This window comes from Archocentrus centrarchus, chromosome 17 (genome assembly GCF_007364275.1).
Source record: "Archocentrus centrarchus isolate MPI-CPG fArcCen1 chromosome 17, fArcCen1, whole genome shotgun sequence".
Lineage (NCBI taxonomy): Eukaryota > Metazoa > Chordata > Actinopteri > Cichliformes > Cichlidae > Archocentrus > Archocentrus centrarchus.
Window position 1 is genome coordinate 30964714 of NC_044362.1, and position 18550 is coordinate 30983263.

The window sequence follows — 18550 nt, forward strand, 5'->3', positions numbered from 1 at the left end:
CACTGGAAGAGGGACTGCACTAGTCACAGACAAAGACGAGAGGCCCGGGCAGATGCGAGGCAGAGTCAGTCTACGGGAAACTAGTTCACCCACACTTGGAGAGGGGCAGTGTGGGGGGCGGATTGAGAACCCTCAATGCTGATGATTCAGATCTTGAGCTTCTTTATGTTAACACCTGTTCAGCAGTGCCGGATGGTTACCGTGTTGTGGTGCAAAGGTCAGCAGAGGTGCCTACTTTCAGCGAATTGTTCTACACCCAGGTTGTGGTGAATGACAAAGTTGGTCTGAAGGGCATGGTGGATTCAGGATCCATGGCTTGTACAATGAGTGAGGAGGCTGAATGCTCACTTAAGGAAGCTGGAATACTTGTGGGTGGACCTCAGTCTGCAGAACAGATTGTGTTGGTTGGCTGTGGTGGAAAGCAGACCCACCCAAAATGCATTTACGACTTGACACTCACTGTCTATGGTGTCAAATGCATTGTGCCTGTTTTGGTGGTGATAGGCCAGCGTGATGAACTCATCATTGGTTCTAATGTTATCAAGCATCTGATGCGTGTCATGAAAGGCACTGATGACTATTGGAAGCTTGTGTCTGAGGGCTGCAGATACTCGCTCCTTGACTATGAGCATTTCTTGGATATTATGTCATGCACCACAAGATGGAGGGGTGATGTGGTGCCTGATGAGATCGGCACTGTGAAGCTGCCCCGTGCTGTGACACTGCTCCCCCAACATGAGCATCTGGTATGGGGAAGGCTGCCCAGTAGTGTGCCGGTGTCCCCAGGCAGCACAATCATTGTTGAGCCCTCAACCGCTAAGTCTTGTCCAAGAGACATCCTTGTTGGTCGGGTTGTCACATGTATGTGGGGAGATCGGTGGGTGCCGATAAAGATGACCAATATCTCTTCAAAACCAATCACTTTGAGACGGAACTCTAAGGTTGCGGTTGTTTCAGCTTGTCTTGCTGTGGAGGACCTTGACATCCAGCAGGGCTCTTGTGAGAGGGGGACTGTGTTATTGGACCTGGCCACCAGGCCAGTTGCTACCGAGACTGACTTGAAAGACAGGCTCTGTTCTATTGGTTTGGGTGACCTTGACATTGAATCATGCCATACCAGTTTGCATTCAAAAAGAGAGCTTGTTGAGCTTGTTGAGGAATATGAGGACATTTTCTCCAGACATTCACTTGACTGCGGCGAAGCCAAAGAGTTCGTGCACCGCATCCACCTGACAGACAAACGTCCATTCCGCATGCCTTATCGGAGGATACCTCCTGCTCACTACCAGCAGCTGAGGCGAGTTCTCACAGACATGGAGGAGAAAGGGATAATTCGCAAATCCATCAGCGAGTATGCCTCTCCTCTTGTCATGGTCTGGAAAAAGGATGGTGGAGTTAGGATTTGTACTGACTTCCGGTGGTTGAATGCGCGGACCCTGAAGGATGCCCATCCGCTCCCTCACCAGGCAGACTGCCTTGCTGCACTCGGAGGCAATGCTTTCTTCAGCACAATGGACCTGACTTCTGGGTTTTACAACATCCCAATGTGCGAGGAGGATAAGAAGTACACTGCCTTTACAACACCAGTAGGCTTGTACGAGTACAACAGAATGCCGCAGGGACTCTGCAATAGTCCAGCTTCATTCATGCGGATGATGTTGAACATCTTTGGTGATCTCAACTTCACCAGTCTGCTTTGTTACCTGGATGACCTCCTTGTCTTTGCTCCCACTGAAGAGGAAGCTTTAAGCCGGCTCCGAGTGGTCTTCCGAAGGCTGAGAGAAAATAATCTCAAACTGAGCCCTAAGAAGTGTCATCTTCTTCAGAGTTCAGTCCGGTTCCTCGGTCATGTCATCGACCAGAGTGGTGTCTCTGTGGATCCGACTAAGGTAGATGTGATTTCTAACATGCCTAGGGAGGCTCTGATGGAAGAGGATGGTTGCACTCCTTCTGTAAAGAAGATTAAATCTTTCTTGGGCATGGTCTTTTTCTATCAGAGTTTCATCCCTGGTTGTTCGGCCCTCGCCAAGCCCCTGTTTGCACTGACAGCAGGTCAGAGGAGGAAAGGACGGCTTGGTCGGCCTGGACAAGGTGCTGGCATGTTCAGAAAGTTGACTGCGGTGGATTGGAGCCCAGAGTGTGAGGAGGCCTTTTGTAGACTCAAGGATGACCTCCTTAACTGTGCTGTGTTGGCCCATCCAGACTTTTCAAGACCTTTTATCCTGTCTGTGGATGCTTCTCTGGATGGGTTAGGAGCAGTGCTGTCGCAGTTGCCTGCCGGTGGGGATAAGGCGCGTCCCATTGCCTTTGCTAGTAAAGCCCTCAGCAAGTCACAGCAGAGATACCCAGCCCATCGTCTCGAGTTCCTGGCCCTGAAGTGGAGTGTCTCTGAGAAGTTCAGCCACTGGCTGAAAGGACATGACTTCACAGTGTGGACGACAACAATCCACTCACTCATATATTGACTAAACCCAAGCTGGATGCTTATGAACAACGATGGGTGGCAAAGCTGGTGTCCTACAACTTCGACTTGAAGTACATCCCAGGTTCGAAGAACGTTGTGGCAGACGCACTCAGTCGTGATCCCTTCACCCCTTTTATATTAGCAGGCGCTTGCTCCAGGAGCCCTATGACCAGCTGGTGCAAGATGCGGACGGTGCCGCAGCTCAGGAGGTGCAGGACACTTTCAGGATTGGGATCCAGAATCTCCAGGTGGCCCAGTCACTTGGACCTGCTCTGGTGTCGGCAGGTTCCTGCAGCTCATCTGAGGTCAAAGCTGCCTTGCTCCATCACTGTGACTGGGAGACTAATGCTGAGACTAGGGCTGCTTCCCTTCTCCATCTCGTTCAACAGCTTCAACCAGTTGGTCACGATACTTTGCCATCACTTACCTTGCGTGAACTGGAGGACCACCAACTTCAGGATCCAGCTGTTTCTTCTGTCCTGCCGTTCATAATCCGCCGGAGGCGTCCTTCAAGACGCGAAAGACATGGTATGGATGTGAGAGCACTGACCATGCTGAAGCACTGGGAGAAACTAAGAATACAGGATGGCATCCTCTACAGGGAAACAAGAGACCCAGTGAGCAAGAGGAAAAGGCTTCAGTTGGTTTTACCAGCGAGTTTACGGGCCATGGCTTTGGAGGGAGTTCATGATTTGGCAGGGCACCAAGGTCAAGTTAGGACCCTCCACCTTGCAAGGCGACGTTTCTTCTGGCCCAACATGGAGAGGGATGTCAAGGAGTATGTCCGACGTTGTGGAAGATGTGTACTCGCCAAGACCCCAGAGCCTGCTGCACGAGCCCCATTGGAAAGCATAAAGACCTCAGCTCCCATGGAGCTCGTTTGCATTGATTTCTGGTCGGCGGAAGATCGGAAGAAGCGCTCCATTGACGTTCTTGTGGCGACTGACCATTTCACAAAGATGGCCTTTGCCTTTCCATGCAGGAATCAGACTGCAAAGCAGGTCGCTAAAAAGTTGTGGGACTTTGTTTTCTGTGTGTACGGCTTCCCTGAGCGCATTCATTCGGACCAGGGACCCAGCTTTGAGAGCGAGTTAGTGTCCGAGCTTCTGCAGCTTTCCGGCATTGCTAAGTCCCATACCACTGCCTATCACCCTATGGGCAACGGTGGCACAGAGCGGTTTAACCACACCCTTGGCAATATGCTGCGGGCACTCCCTCTTAGAGCCAAACAGGAATGGCCCCAACAGATCCAGACACTAACCTTCGCATATAACGCTACTGTTCATGAGACCACTGGTTATGCCCCATTCTATTTGATGTTTGGCCGTGTTCCTAGGCTTCCAGTGGACATTGTGTTCAAATCTGTCCTGCATGATCCCATCGTGTCAGACTTCAACAAGTACTCGGAACTTTTACTGTTGTACCTGTCTGAGGCTGCCAGGATTGCCCAGCAGCACACCAGCAATGAACAGGAGCATCAGGCTCGTCAGTACAAGAAAGTCAAAGGTGTCTGCCTTAATGTCGGGGATCGTGTTCTGCTTGCTAATAAGGGTGAGCGAGGCAAGAAAAAACTGGCAGACAAGTGGGAACCTATGGTTTACACTGTTGTGGAGAAGAACCCCAAGACTCATATCTACAGGATCAGTGATGCCTCAGGACAGTGTAAAGTCGTACACAGAAACCTCCTGTTGGATGTGAGTTTCCTCCCTATTCGGGAAACTCTGGAAACTCAGTCCCTGGTCAGTTCATCTGATGCTGGCGACCTCAGTGTCCGCGGAGGATCGGAAGGACTTTCTAGTTTGGAAAGTGAGCCCTCCACAGCAAGGACTTCTTTGTGGGTCCTATTTGATTTCAACCCTGACGCAAATTCAGTAGCAGGGGAACATGCTCCACAGGCCACGGATGGTCATAGTGTCGCCTGTGATGATGTGAATGTGATGGACAATGCATGTGCTGCTGACTTGCCTGACTTAGAGGCTCGCACAGTTCCCATCCCAGCCCCTTCTCCTGACCAGACTCAGCTTTGTCCAGTTCCCACTCCAGTCGACTGTCCTGTTGTGTCCGAAGTGACACAGCCTGGCACTGTCCCTGGTCTGGCCAACTGTCACAGAGACAGTACTATGACACAGACCGTTCCTGTCCTTGACCTTGACATGCCTCAGACCTCTGGTCAACCACAAATCAGATGCTCATCAGACTTACCAAGACATGACTCTGATAATGTTACAGTCCGAGGCAGAGTAGTTACTAGGGCAGGGAGGGTGGTCAAGCCAGTCGATAGACTCATTGAGAACATGGTCCAGAGACCCACTGCATGGGGTCTGTTACTGCCACAGAAGGCTTAGTCATAAACCGGTTTGTAGTCACTTGGTGGTGTATTTTTTTTTGTGTGTGATGATTTGAGGCACTGTTTGATATATGTTGAAAGACCAGGTTTTATGGGGTGTAGGCCGCACTCCTGTGTTCTAGAAGAGTTGGAGGCCTGATCAACCTTACCAGCTTCTTTTAATCTGTTTTACAGATAGTTTTGAACTGAACTAGAGGATGAGATCTTTCTGGGTCGGGGAGACTAGTGACAATCACATGTACAGTGATTTTGGTGAAATTCAGGGGAGGTGAATGTAGCGGTGTGTAAAAAATCTTATGAATATTCACCAAAATCCCTCTTTTATGTTGTATGTTTACTTTGGGTTACAACCTCCTGCCTGTGTGTTTTGAGTCTGTGTGTGTGTGCGTGCACCGCGTGATGACGTAGGCACGTGCGCGTGTGCTCCGGTCACAGAGCTTTCCAACATGGCCGGAGGTAGGTTGCTGACACGTTGCTCTCTGATCGACAGAAGTTTGTTAAAGCCATTAATTGTAATCTGTATATGATCACACTGTTGTCTCTTGTTCTATTTGCTGTCTGGCTCGTCCTGTGTAAGTTTTGCAGACGTTTGAGTTCGCTATTTGAAGTTCTTAACAAGTTTCAGCCCGAGGGTACAAGGCTAATGCTAGCGTGCTAAATTAGCTTGGTCGCGAGCAGGGGAGATGTCCACTGTGTTTTAATGGCGCACATTTTCTCTCACCAGGAGAGCCAGGTCTGGCAGAATGCACAATACACACGGCTCATGGGCTTTTGTATTCCTGTGTTACAGTGTGTCATCATTAAATGAACTCGAGATCCAGCTCTGACTCGTATTTCATCACTTCACGCCAGAACACAACGCTGATTTTAATGGGCGTAACACCACACGGGTTACATCTGCGCATGTACCGCTCTGTTGGTCGCATCCGCAGGCTGTTTCTTTTAGCTATAATATTGTTATATTTGGAGGCATTGATGAGTTTTCCTGTAAGGTAAGCATAGGTGTCCGGTATAAATATGTTTGTGACAATCACCAAATACTTAGTGTTTCATAGTGGTGTCATTGTATTGTGCTGCAGATCATGTACCTGGGTGCATCCTCCATAAACCTGGCATTAACTGCTCTGGCTTTCTTCCAAGCATCAGCTGAGAAGTTTGGTTTCCACTACAGTAAATGTATATTTTGCTAAACTGTTAGATATTGCCCAAACCATGAATAACTTAGTAATTTATGTATTCACTGCTCTCAGTCACTGTACTCACTGCTAATGTAGCTTTATCTCTATTTAGGTGTAAAATAGAGATAAATCTAGGTTAGGAGTAAAAATATGGAACACTACAGATGTATTTTTATGTTTTTGTAGGTATGTGGTGATCGGAGGTGGAAAATCTGGACATTGCTCGCCTCATATTCGGTCTTTGGTACTGGGAGGAGCAGCTTTATATCTGGGAAAAGTGTTCATAACCAACTGTTAGTCGAGAAGAATGTTGACACTGCTACTTGAACGCTGGCACAGTTCACACACCAATTTATTGTGATAGGACACGTGTTCCTAATGGCTGGGAGAATGATTCCTTTCTCCGTGGAGGGCCACACCTATCTGGACAAAGACCTGCTGTTGTGCAGCTCCTCCTTGGTGGATTAAAAGAATTAATGAACTTCTCAGACTTATAAAGTATTTTGAAAAAGAAGGTTTGAACAGTGTTTTTAAAGTGAAATAAGATCTGTTGGAAGAAGAGTTAAAAATGCATTTCTGGAATGAGTCCCAGCCTGATAACCCTCCCTCTGCTTCCTGCTCTCTAACTCAGCACCTCCCTTCTGTCCACATGTCTCCTTGTTCCCTCCCCTTCAGATCTGCACTTTGAAGATGGGTGTAACCAACATGTAGAGTTGTGTGAGAGCTGAGAGGCTCCATTCACTGCCTACACTCATGCTGTTTAGATCAGAGCTCAGACTAGTTTCAGTTATCAGGAAGTGAAACTCACACAGTCACTGACACTGAGAGGAGAAATGACACAGAAAGGAGTTCAGCTGGACCGAGAAACCTTCTCTTGTTCGATCTGTTTGTATCTACTGAAGGATCCGGTGACTATTCCCTGTGGACACAGCTACTGCATGAACTGTATTAAAGGCTACTGGGATATAGAGGAGAAGATCTGCAGCTGCCCTCAGTGCAGACAGACCTTCACACCGAGGCCTGTCCTGGTCAAAAACACCATGTTAGCAGATTTAGTGGAGGAGCTGAAGAAGACTGGACTCCAAGCTGCTCCTGCTGATCACTGCTATGCTGGACCTGAAGATGTGGCCTGTGATGTCTGCACTGGGAGAAAAATGAAGGCAGTGAAGTCCTGTTTGGTCTGTCTGGCATCTTATTGTGAGGAACACCTTCAGCCTCATTATGATTCACCTCCATTAAAGAAACACAAGCTGGTGGAGCCCTCCACGAAGCTGCAGGAGAACATCTGCTCTCGTCATGATGAGGTGATGAAGATGTTCTGCCGTACTGATCAGCAGAGTATCTGTTATCTCTGCCCTGTGGATGAACATAAAGGCCACCACACAGTCTCAGCTGCAGCAGAAAGGACTGAGAGGCAGAGAGAGCTCGAGGTGAGTCGACTAAACATCCAGCAGAGAATCCAGGACAGAGAGAAAGATGTGAAGCTGCTTCAACAGGAGGTGGAGGCCATCAATCAGTCTGCTCATAAAACAATGGAGCACAGTGAGAAGATCTTTACTGAGCTGATCCATGTGATCCAGAAAAGAAGCTCTGATGTGAAGCAGCAGATCAGATCCCAGCTGGAAACTGAAGTGAGTCGAGTCAAAGAGCTTCAGGAGAAGCTGGAGCAGGAGATCACTGAGCTGAAGAGGAAAGACGCTGAGCTGAAGCAGCTCTCACACACAGAGGATCACATCCAGTTTCTACACAACTACCCCTCACTGTCAGCACTCAGTGAGTCTACACACTCATCCAGCATCAATATCCGTCCTCTGAGATACTTTGAGGATGTGACAGCAGCTGTGTCAGAGCTCAGAGAGAAGCTACAGGACATCCTGAGAGAGGAACGGACAAACATCTCACTGACAGTCACTGAAGTGGATGTTTTACTGTCACCACCAGAGCCAAAGACCAGAGCTGGATTCTTAAAATATTCACAGGAAATCACACTGGATCCAAACACAGCACACACATGGCTGTTATTATCAGAGGGGAGAAGAAAAGTAACACAAATGAATCAACAACAGTCTTATTCTGATCATCCACACAGATTCACTAACAGGTTTCAGGTCCTGAGTAGAGAGAGTCTGACTGGACGTTGTTACTGGGAGGTGGAGTGGAGAGGAGTTTATGTAGCAGTCGCATACAAGAATATCAGCAGAGCAGGGAATGAATGTTGTTTTGGACATAATGACAAATCTTGGGCATTAAAGTGTCACAACAACCTTTTTACATTTTTGTACAACAAGATCCGAACTCCTGTCTCAGGTCCTCGGTCCTCCAGAGTAGGAGTGTACCTGGATCACAGAGCAGGTATTCTGTCCTTCTACAGCGTCTCTGAAACCATGACTCTGCTCCACAGAGTCCAGACCACATTCACTCAGCCGCTCTATGCTGGACTTTGTCTTTATTATGATTTTGGAAACTCTGCTGAGTTGATTAAGCTGAAATAGACTGAAGTCTTTCATATTGTTGTGGGTTTAAATCTGTATCTCAGTTTTTCTTCCTCTTCATGGGCCTTAACAGAGAAATCAGCAGACCTTCCTTTATCACACAGATTTTGTTCTCATCACTTTGTACATTTGTACAGAAATCTATAATTACATTTACATTTATCTGTTTGGCAGATTTTCTTTCAGAATCCAGAAACAAGAATCTATAATCATGATTTTAATGATTACGAGGAATTCGATCATTGATTGTGTTGAATTTTTAATGTGTGAACAAACTGAAGGTTATTCTAATAAATCAAAGTTTGAACAAAGTCTTTTCTTCTGTCTTCATTCCAGGATCTCACTCAGATCTGAAAATGTGAAACTAATCTGAGAGAATAACTGAAGCAGTTTTCCTCCTGAAACACCACAAAGGTCAGAGTTCATGTTTAGAGCAGAACAACATTCATCAGTCACTCTGTGACCTTTCAAAAAATTCATTCAAACAGCTTCATTAGAGAGAATTGACTCAAGTTTTCTTTCACTTTTTTAAATCCACTCACCCAATAAAGAAGTTTTGTTACACAAACTGGAAAAAATGTCAATAATTTAACAGGTTATTTTGGGTTTGAAGGATTTTTTAAAATAAATGTTTTGAAAAAAAAAACACGCATTTTGATTAATTTTTGATTGATAATTGTATTCATATCTTCATCTTGTGCTATAGTGTCAGAGTGGTCATCAAAGCATTTCACTGCTAGTTGTACCTGTATGATGATGCATGTGACAATAAACTTTAATTTGATTTGATTGAACACCTTTGGGATGAATTAGAGCAGAGACTGTGAGCCAGAGCTTCATCAGACTCTGACCTCACAAATGTGTTACTGGAAGAACGGTCAAAAATTCCCATAAACACTCCTAAAGCTTGTGGAAAGACTTCCCTGAAGAGATGAAGCTGTTATAGCTGCAGCAGGTGGGCAACGTGTCATTAAAGGCTGTGGATTAAGAATGGGATGTTACTCAGGTTCATGTGTGTGTGAAGGCATACAAGCGAATACTTCTGGCAGTACAGTGTGTGCCTCACAATTGCAAAGAAACATATAGTATTTGACACTTTTGACCTCTTTACCGTCCACTGAGACTGCAGGGTCAAACTGACCTGAACAGGATCTCTGTAATATAAAGATGCAGCTGGGGTAAATATGTGAAATGAGCACAGACAGCACAGACCACTCCAGCCCAGGGAGAGACCCCACCAGGAGCCAGGTGACCCCAAAGCAACGTACCCCACACCCCGAGCCCCACAGAGGAGACCAGCCACCCAGTCAGGGCCAGCACCCACTATTGCAGCCACGACAGGCCCCAAAGCAGCACCCACCAAAGCCCATCATGAATACATTAATGTAGTTCTGGAAGGTCAGAGGGCAGCATCCACTCTGGATGCAGGTTTAGCTCTATTTCTTTTGATTTTAGAATTATTTTAATGATTTATTAATTGTTTTTTACTTTAAGGTCTGTGTGCACCTTTAGTTTTTTTAACCTAATTTGTTTTGATGTCTGATTTTTGATGCAGCAGTTGCCTGATCCAGGATTATTTTCTCCCATGGGAGACAAAAACATTATCTGAAGTTCAACAGCAGCTTTTTCAGACACCAGTATTGTAGAAGGCTCATTTTTAATTTCATGCATTCTGTCGCCATCTGCTGGTGGTGCAGTTTATGACAACTGTTAATGCGCGTTTGTTCCTCCTCTGTCTTCAGTCTGTTTCATTATGAATGAGGGAATTGTTTGCAGCAGTAATAAAGACAATAAAATACATCAAACATAAATAAAAATGGGTTTTGTGTTTCAATCAGAAAAATTCAACTGTCTCCCCAAATAACATCAGACAATTCTACAATTCTACAAAGTGTTGTTTTAATTCCTCTGTTTCCCACCGTCATACATCCTGAATTAACACTAAATATTGTTACTGGATGTAAATGACAACAGACAAAAGCACTCAGTTTGTTCTACATGTATCCTGCAAACATGGAGGCTGAAAATAGACTTTGTTTGTTTTGTTGTTTCTTTCTGTTTATAGATGATCTATATTTAAAGATGACAGGGAGATTTGTTGATAGCTTCAATAAGATGCTGATAAGTTGATGAGACATGAAGCAGGATGTCACAAACGTGGAACAATATCAGATGTTTCAGAGGGAACTTCTTAAACACTGCTTACAACTACATTACAGTGAACTACTAACATGTTATATCAGATAAATGTGAGCATTGCTATAAACGCCATAGAGGTGGATTAATACCCACTGGGATAAGGAGGGCAGGAGTGGAAGCTACAGCTGCCCACAGTGCAGGAAGACCTTTGCAGTGAGGCCTGACCTGGAGGAGAACAGCATGTTAGCAGAGCTGGTGGAAGAGCTGAAGAAGACTGGAAATAATGTGGGAATGAACTGGGACAGATGGGAAGAGCTGGGGAAGAGGAGACAAAACGTCCAGCGGAGAATCGAGAACAGACAAAGAGACGTGAAGGTGCTCAAACTGGAGGTGGAGAAAATCCATCGCACTGCTGATAAAGCGGTGAAGGAGAGCGGGAGGATTTTTGATGAAGCCGTCCAGCTGATCCAGAACAGAAGCTCTGCTGTGAAGCAGCAGATCAGATCCCAGCAGGAAGAGGAAGTGAGGCGAGTCAGAGAGCTTCAGGAGAAGCTGGAGCAGGAGATCAGTGAGCTGAAGAGGAAAGACGCTGAGCTGGAGCAGCTCTCACACACACAGCATCACAGCCAGTTTGAGCATCACTGTCCCTCATTCACACATGAACCTACAGAGTTACCCACAACCAAAATGCGTCCTCTGAGCTACTTTGAGGAGGTGACAGCAGCTGTGTCAGAGCTCAGGCTGAAACTGCAGCACATCCTCAGAGACACCTGGGTGGATGTTTCAGCAGCGCACGTGGAGACGGTTGATGTAAACCCACAAGTAGAGCCAAAGACCAGGGCTGATTTCCTGCAGCATTCCTGCCAAATCACGCTGGATCCCAACACAGTAAACACACAGCTGTCGTTATCAGAGGGGAACAGAAGAGCCACATTAATGAGAGAGGAGCAGTCTTACCCTGATCACCCGCACAGATTCATCAGGTGGCGGCAGGTCCTGAGTAAAGAGAGTCTGAGTGGGCGTCATTACTGGGAGGTGGAGTGGAGCAGGAAGAGAGTCACAGTGGCGCTGGCATACAAAGATATCAGCAGAGAGGGCTCCATGAACGAGTGCGCATTTGGATTCAACCACAAGTCCTGGGCACTGGAGTGTAACAGCAGCAGCAGCTACAAGTTCATCCATAACTGCGTGAAAACAGGTGTCTCGGGCCCGTGGACCTCCCGACTCGGAGTGTACCTGGATCACAGTGCAGGCGTCCTGGCTTTCTACAGCGTCTCTGAAACCATGACTCTCCTCCACAGAGTCCAGACTGCATTCACTCAGCTGCTCTATGCTGGACTTTGGTTTAGTGGATATAATGGAGCCACTGCAGAGTTCTGGGAGCTGGGAGCATAAATGAGACAACCTGGAAGATGTTTGTCCTCATTTTTTCATTTCAGCAAGAACAACTGTGATGATGCAAGACTGTCTTGTTATGGCAAGGATCTAGAGACACTTTTCAGTTGTGTTCAAGGACATCAGTGACTTTTTATTTCACCCATCCTCCTCTTCTTCATCATCATCACCATCCAGGACCTCCTTTCAGTCTTTGTTCATTTTTGTGGCTGCAGAGTTCAGGAGCCGTTCTTCCACATGAATCGTGGTGGAAGTGCTGTTTAGAGCCTTTACCTGAAAGAACAGGGTAAAGTACAAAGTAGATTTGCTGACTGCAGGAAAATAATGCCTCCATCTGATCTGCTGTCATATGTGACATTATTAGAGTCCTGAAACTGATGCATCACAGTGTAAGCAGCATTTTGCTGTTCCAGCTGGTCTGGGTGCAGCTGATTTGATCTGCTTCATGTACAGTTAGATATCCAGTGGTTTGCAGAGGCTCCCAGATGAATGTGAGGGGCTGTGTGTGAGATGTTTAATGGCAGAGAAGAAAAACAGTCCTGATGCCAACATTTCTCTTCATCTTTTGCACATTTCTATAATCTCTGTCAATCATTTGGGAACTTTAAATGTTTCAGCGTCGATTTCTTCAAATGAAGCTAAATTTCTGAGTTTGATCTGCTAACAAATCATTTCCATCTGAAATGTGTCACAGATGATTTTTGTCACAACAAATCAAACAGGCTGGAAGCTTTTCATCTTTTTTAATATGACTTCATATGGAAAGTGTTTCATAGCTGCAGCTGTGAGCTTAATATAGTGCAGCACAAACTCTCATATTTACTTGTGAAGGAGCAGAAAACAGAATACTGCAGTATCTGAAATATGAAGCAAAGTATTGATTGCATCCTTTGCAGCGCTGCCCGTGACTTTGTCAGCTGCTGCTCCGTGTTAATGATCAGCCTCAGTACTGAGAGGAAACTGTTGGCTGTGCTTCTGTCAGCTTGTTGCTCAGTGATGTCTTGTTTTCCATTTTCCTTCTTCCTCAAACGTCTCTTCCTTTAACCCTTTGCTTCTGTTTGCTGCTCCAAACACCAAATGATGCACATGCTGCACCTCTGATGGTTTGTCAGAGAGCGCAACAATTTTTCTCACACAGAAGATTTTACAGTTGGACATAAAGTTGAAATGCATCATGTGTGTCTCATCATCGGCTGCCTTATCTGTATTTTGAAGATCAGTGTTTCCTGTATTGTTTCAAATTGAAGGGCCGTGTTTGAAAGAGTTGATAGTTGTGACTGTCATCAGCTGTGTTTGTGACTCCAAAGCAATACACACTCACCTTAAGTTACTGCTGCACTGTAACACGCACTGTGTGTGCGCGTTTGTGTGCATGCAGTCATCAGTCCTCTGTCACTGTGTTCACAATCACTTTTTTCCTCTAAAGTCTTCATTCTGCTTTTTCCAGCTTTCCCAGTTTGTGACTGTAAGGATGGAAATAAACACAGATGGAAACACTGAGTCTGAGTGTCTGACTGCTGGTTAGTCACTGTAGAAACAAATATGCTGCAGAAAACTGCCGCCTGCAACAGTTTATGGATCATTTATTTTGCTTGTTCTGTTCTTGTCTCCATAAGGAGCTCATTTCCTAACTTAAAGGGAGTTTGTGGATTCCCAGATGCTGAATATCAAACAAGTCTCTACTTTAACTCCCTTCAAACCTTTCAGACTGTCTCTCCTCCCGATCCACAATCAATAAGTCGTCCTTGAAGTCGGGCCCGTCCCTCCATCAGCTCCTTTGAGGACAACAATGTACAGATTGTGATTGGTTCATTCCCAGAGTATGGAAGGAATTACAATGACAACATTCCTAAATATTGTGATGACCCTCTCTGCCCCGCCTTCCTTTCTTCCTGTCTGTGTGGCTCCTTTTCCTGCTGCTACTGAAGGAGGCGTGGCCTGTTCCCAATCAGCAGCAGTGGCAGCTCTTGGGACCAGTGGCTATAAAAGCCCAAGAGCTCATTTGCTGTGTGGCTCTCCTCTCTGAGGCACTCTTGAAGTTTTTTTATTTGTGCTTTGCTTTCTTTTCTTGCACGATGCAACATTGTGTGCATCTCCCTTGTTGTCATGGTCGTGTGACCTGGTTAGTGACAAGCTGGGGCTCATCTCTCCATCTGTCACAGGGTCACAGGGTCAATCCAACAGGGTCACACCTCCCAAAATGTGTTTTCATTCATTAGAACTTCATTAACTTTGCTGATCGTTCTGAAACAGATCAATAACTTAAACTCCCTGGGTGTTGTGTGTCAGATATCACAGCAAGTTTAACCTGATCAGACGTGTTACTGCCTGCTGTAAACAGAACACACCCTACGTCTCATAAAGAGCCCTTTGTGACTCTGTCAGGAGATTTCTTTAGTACCTCCCTTCACAGATCTGTCTGTATAAGGATGGGTCTAAACAACATGGTGTAAATGCAGTTGTTGGTGAGCCTCATTTCCTGTAGGAGGCGAACAGGAGCAGAGATCTGTTTCCCTTCAGAGCACAGAGGCTGTTTCTGTTCAGAGAAAGTGAAACTATCAGACAGTCACAGAGAGAGGGAGAAATGGCGTCACAAGGAATGGACCAAACAAGATTCTGCTGTTCGATCTGTTTGGATCTACTGAAGGATCCGGTGACTATTCCCTGTGGACACAGCTACTGCATGAACTGTATTAAAGGCTGCTGGGATGAAGAGGAGGAGAAGAAGATCTACAGCTGCCCTCAGTGCAGACAGACCTTCACACCGAGGCCTGTCCTGGTGAAAAACACCATGTTAGCAGATTTAGTGGAGCAGCTGAAGAAGACTGGACTCCAAGCTGCTCCTGCTGATCACTGCTATGCTGGACCTGAAGATGTGGCCTGTGATGTCTGCACTGGGAGAAAAATGAAGGCAGTGAAGTCCTGTTTGGTCTGTCTGGCATCTTACTGTGAGGAACACCTTCAGCCTCATTATGATTCTCCTACATTCAAGAAACACAAGCTGGTGGAGCCCTCCAAGAAGCTCCAGGAGAACATCTGCTCTCGTCATGATGAGGTGATGAAGATGTTCTGCCGTACTGATCAGCAGAGTATCTGTTATCTCTGCTCTGTGGATGAACATAAAGGCCACGACACAGTCTCAGCTGCAGCAGAAAGGACTGAGAGGCAGAGAGAGCTCGAGGTGAGTCGACTAAACATCCAGCAGAGAATCCAGGACAGAGAGAAAGATGTGAAGCTGCTTCAACAGGAGGTGGAGGCCATCAATCAGTCTGCTCATAAAACAGTGGAGCACAGTGAGAAGATCTTCACTGAGCTGATCCGTGTGATCCAGAAAAGAAGCTCTGATGTGAAGCAGCAGATCAGATCCCAGCAGGAAACTGAAGTGAGTCGAGTCAAAGAGCTTCAGGAGAAGCTGGAGCAGGAGATCACTGAGCTGAAGAGGAAAGATGCTGAGCTGAAGCAGCTCTCACACACAGAGGATCACATCCAGTTTCTACACAACTACCCCTCACTGTCAGCACTCAGTGAGTCTACACACTCATCCAGCATCAATATCCGTCCTCTGAGCTACTTTGAGGATGTGACAGCAGCTGTGTCAGAGCTCAGAGAGAAACTACAGGACATCCTGAGAGAGGAACGGACAAACATCTCACTGACAGTCACTGAAGTGGAGCCAGAGCCAAAGACCAGAGCTGGATTCTTAAAATATTCACAGGAAATCACACTGGATCCAAACACAGCACACACACTGCTGTTATTATCAGAGGGGAACAGAAAAGTAACATTAATGAATCAACATCAGTCTTATTCTGATCATCCAGACAGATTCACTGCATTGTCTCAGGTCCTGAGCAGAGAGAGTCTGACTGGACGTTGTTACTGGGAGGTGGAGTGGAGAGGGAGAGTTTATGTAGCAGTCGCATACAAGAATATCAGCAGAGCAGGGTGGGGGGATGAATGTTGTTTTGGACATAATGACAAATCTTGGGCATTATATTGTGAGAACAAGAAATTTTCATTTTCGCACAACAACATCCAAACTCCTGTCTCAGGTCCTCGGTCCTCCAGAGTAGGAGTGTACCTGGATCACAGAGCAGGTATTCTGTCCTTCTACAGCGTCTCTGAAACCATGACTCTGCTCCACAGAGTCCAGACCACATTCACTCAGCCGCTCTATGCTGGACTTTGGCTTTGGTACAATGAAGCCTCTGCTGAGTTGATTAAGCTGAAATAGACTGAAGTCTTTCATATGGTTGTGGGTTTAAATCTGTATCTCAGTTTTTCTTCCTCTTCATGGGCCTTAACAGAGAAATCAGCAGACCTTCCTTTATCACACAGATTTTGTTCTCATCACTTTGTACATTTGTACAGAAATCTATAATTACATTTACATTTATCTGTTTGGCAGATTTTCTTTCAGAATCCAGAAACAAGAATCTATAATCATGATTTTAATGATTACGAGGAATTCGATCGTTGATTGTGTTGAATTTTTAATGTGTGAACAAACTGAAGGTTATTCTAATAAATCAAAGTTTGAACAAAGTCTTTTCTTCTGTCTTCATTCCAGGATCTCACTCAGATCTGAAAATGTGAAACTAATCTGAGAGAATAACTGAAGCAGTTTTCCTCCTGAAACACCACAAAGGTCAGAGTTCATGTTTAGAGCAGAACAACATTAATCAGACAGTCTGTGACCTTTCAAAAAATTCATTCAAACAGCTTCATTAGAGAGAATTGACTCAAGTTTTCTTTCACTTTTTTAAATCCACTCACCCAATAAAGAAGTTTTGTTACACAAACTGGAAAAAATGTCAATAATTTAACAGGTTATTTTGGATTTGAAGGATTTTTTAAAATAAATATTTTGAAAAATAAAATCACCAACATACAAACAGTTATTAATATACATTTGAACAGATAAGGATAACATCAGCCAGGAGGTTACAAATAAATCTATCAAATAAGGAACAGAAATGATGAGTTTTAATATCTTTCTTATGAAGTGAATCAGAAATGCTTTCGATGTCCTGTTCAGTTTCCTTTGAAATGTTAAAAAAGAGGGATTCCAATGACTAAATTTAGCTTTATGTGTGTGATATTTCCCTAAAATTATTATCAGATTTATAACATAAAGTTCTTTTTGTTTGTGACTTTTGACATTGTGGAAACCAAACAGCACATCGCTCCAAACTCCAGAAAAATCAATCTTCATTTGAACATAACGGGTTACTTCTGACCAGAAGGGGGCAGTAGAGTGACAGTGTCAGGATACCAGAGGGAACAGCATCCATTACATCAGCAAATCCTTTTAGGATAACAGGAATGTCTGAAGACACTCAGCATCATTTAGAAGATTTCCATTTTCATTTAGTGACTGTGATACTAAAATTATCTGATTATCAAACCACACATTAAAACATAATGATTTATTTTTGTGTCTAATCTGCTGATTGTTCCAGATGAAGCATCTATGTGGAGAGAAGTTATGTTTATAAATTCCTGACCACACCAACAATTTTTAAATGGACAAATTATCATATAAAATACATTTAGACCTTTTATGTATTCTGAAAGCTTAATTGAACATGGGTGGTTTATCACTGTGGCTAAAAACACATTTAACACATTCACACCTGCACGACCTGCTGCAGTGTGATACTGTAATTATGTGGTAATAACTCATAACAAGTGGGTCTGTACCTGCAGAACTGATAGTTTTGTACATGATCCACTTTCTGAAACAGGGTAAAACCAGAAATCAGGGGAACACATGAAGAAACATTGAAATATCATATCATGAGATAACGTTAAGCCTGAGCAGTATAGCCTCACTGCGGAGTTTGCAAACAAAATAAAGTTCAACTTGCCAGAGCTGCAGAGCGCTTTGCTTTACATTAAGTGGCACCAGACTCAGTATGACTAAAGCCAAGTCTTCCAGTCACCTCCTGGCTGCTTCTACTTGACTTGCATGTTTAAAAGGCGCTGGCACTTTGACAAAAGCGTGCCCTCAACAATTACCATCAAATGACCTCGGAGCAAAGCTTTCAGCTCTGCAGCTGGGGAGGAGGAGGAGGCTGTGGTCACAGTGGGCAGCTTCCAGGTGTGAAGTGCAGGTTAGAGTGAATAAGAAAGCTTGGCTGAAAATGGGCAAAGATGCACTGCAGATCCTTTGTGGAGTAATTACTGATAAATAATTCAGGGTAAATAATTGAAACGTCAATTTAATTTTCATCCAGTTAAAGCCTGAAGCACTTACACCGGCTAAGAGCTATAAGGCGGATCAGGACGTCATGAACGGCAGCTCTGCCCAGGCTATCAAACCGTGCCAGACTCCTCTGACAGGTGGGCGCATATGTGACTCCTCTGCAGAGCCCCGACCATCACAGGTGTGTTTGTTTTCTGCCAGACCGCTGCCCTGCAGGACGGAGCTCTAATTGTAGCCTCGAGCTTGACTCGGTGCCAGCTGAGATAGTGGAGGGTCACGTGGGTCAATGAGGCTGGTGTGGCTGCTGACACACACACACACACACAC

General features: G+C 45.2%; 2 protein-coding genes across 7 annotated transcripts in view; both read left to right on the forward strand.

Moving 5' to 3' along the window:
* Positions 1–17350, forward strand: part of LOC115795348 (E3 ubiquitin/ISG15 ligase TRIM25-like) — a 31035-nt gene extending 13685 nt beyond the window's left edge. The window contains exons 1-3 of one of the 4 annotated variants that reach the window (XR_004021255.1): positions 14572–16112; positions 16586–16663; positions 17195–17350. Coding sequence is in view for 3 of the 4 variants with exons in the window: in XM_030751196.1 (XP_030607056.1) it covers positions 14629–16249 (1621 nt within the window). In the remaining variant the exon portion in view is untranslated. Of the gene's footprint in view, positions 1–14571; positions 16484–16585; positions 16782–17194 lie in introns of those variants that run through there. The other 3 variants (XM_030751198.1, XM_030751197.1, XM_030751196.1) reach the window with 3 other exon arrangements.
* Positions 4992–8945, forward strand: LOC115795347 (E3 ubiquitin/ISG15 ligase TRIM25-like). Of its 3 annotated transcripts, none has more exons than XM_030751193.1 (2): positions 4992–8341; positions 8818–8918. In XM_030751193.1, exons 1-2 carry the CDS (start codon positions 6823–6825, stop codon positions 8841–8843), a joined length of 1545 nt encoding a protein of 514 aa, XP_030607053.1. In that variant the 5' UTR covers positions 4992–6822; the 3' UTR covers positions 8844–8918. The 3 variants fall into 3 exon arrangements, with proteins under 3 accessions (XP_030607053.1, XP_030607052.1, XP_030607054.1); XM_030751192.1 differs by lacking the exon at positions 8818–8918 and having other exon boundaries at positions 4994–5981; positions 6176–8790; XM_030751194.1 differs by having other exon boundaries at positions 5001–7762; positions 8818–8945.
* Positions 17351–18550: the final 1200 nt, after the last annotated feature.

Coding starts and splice junctions, on each gene's coding strand:
- LOC115795347 (XM_030751192.1), top strand. CDS start 6,823: ATGACACAGAAAGGAGTTCAGCTGGACCGAGAAACCTTCTCTTGTTCG.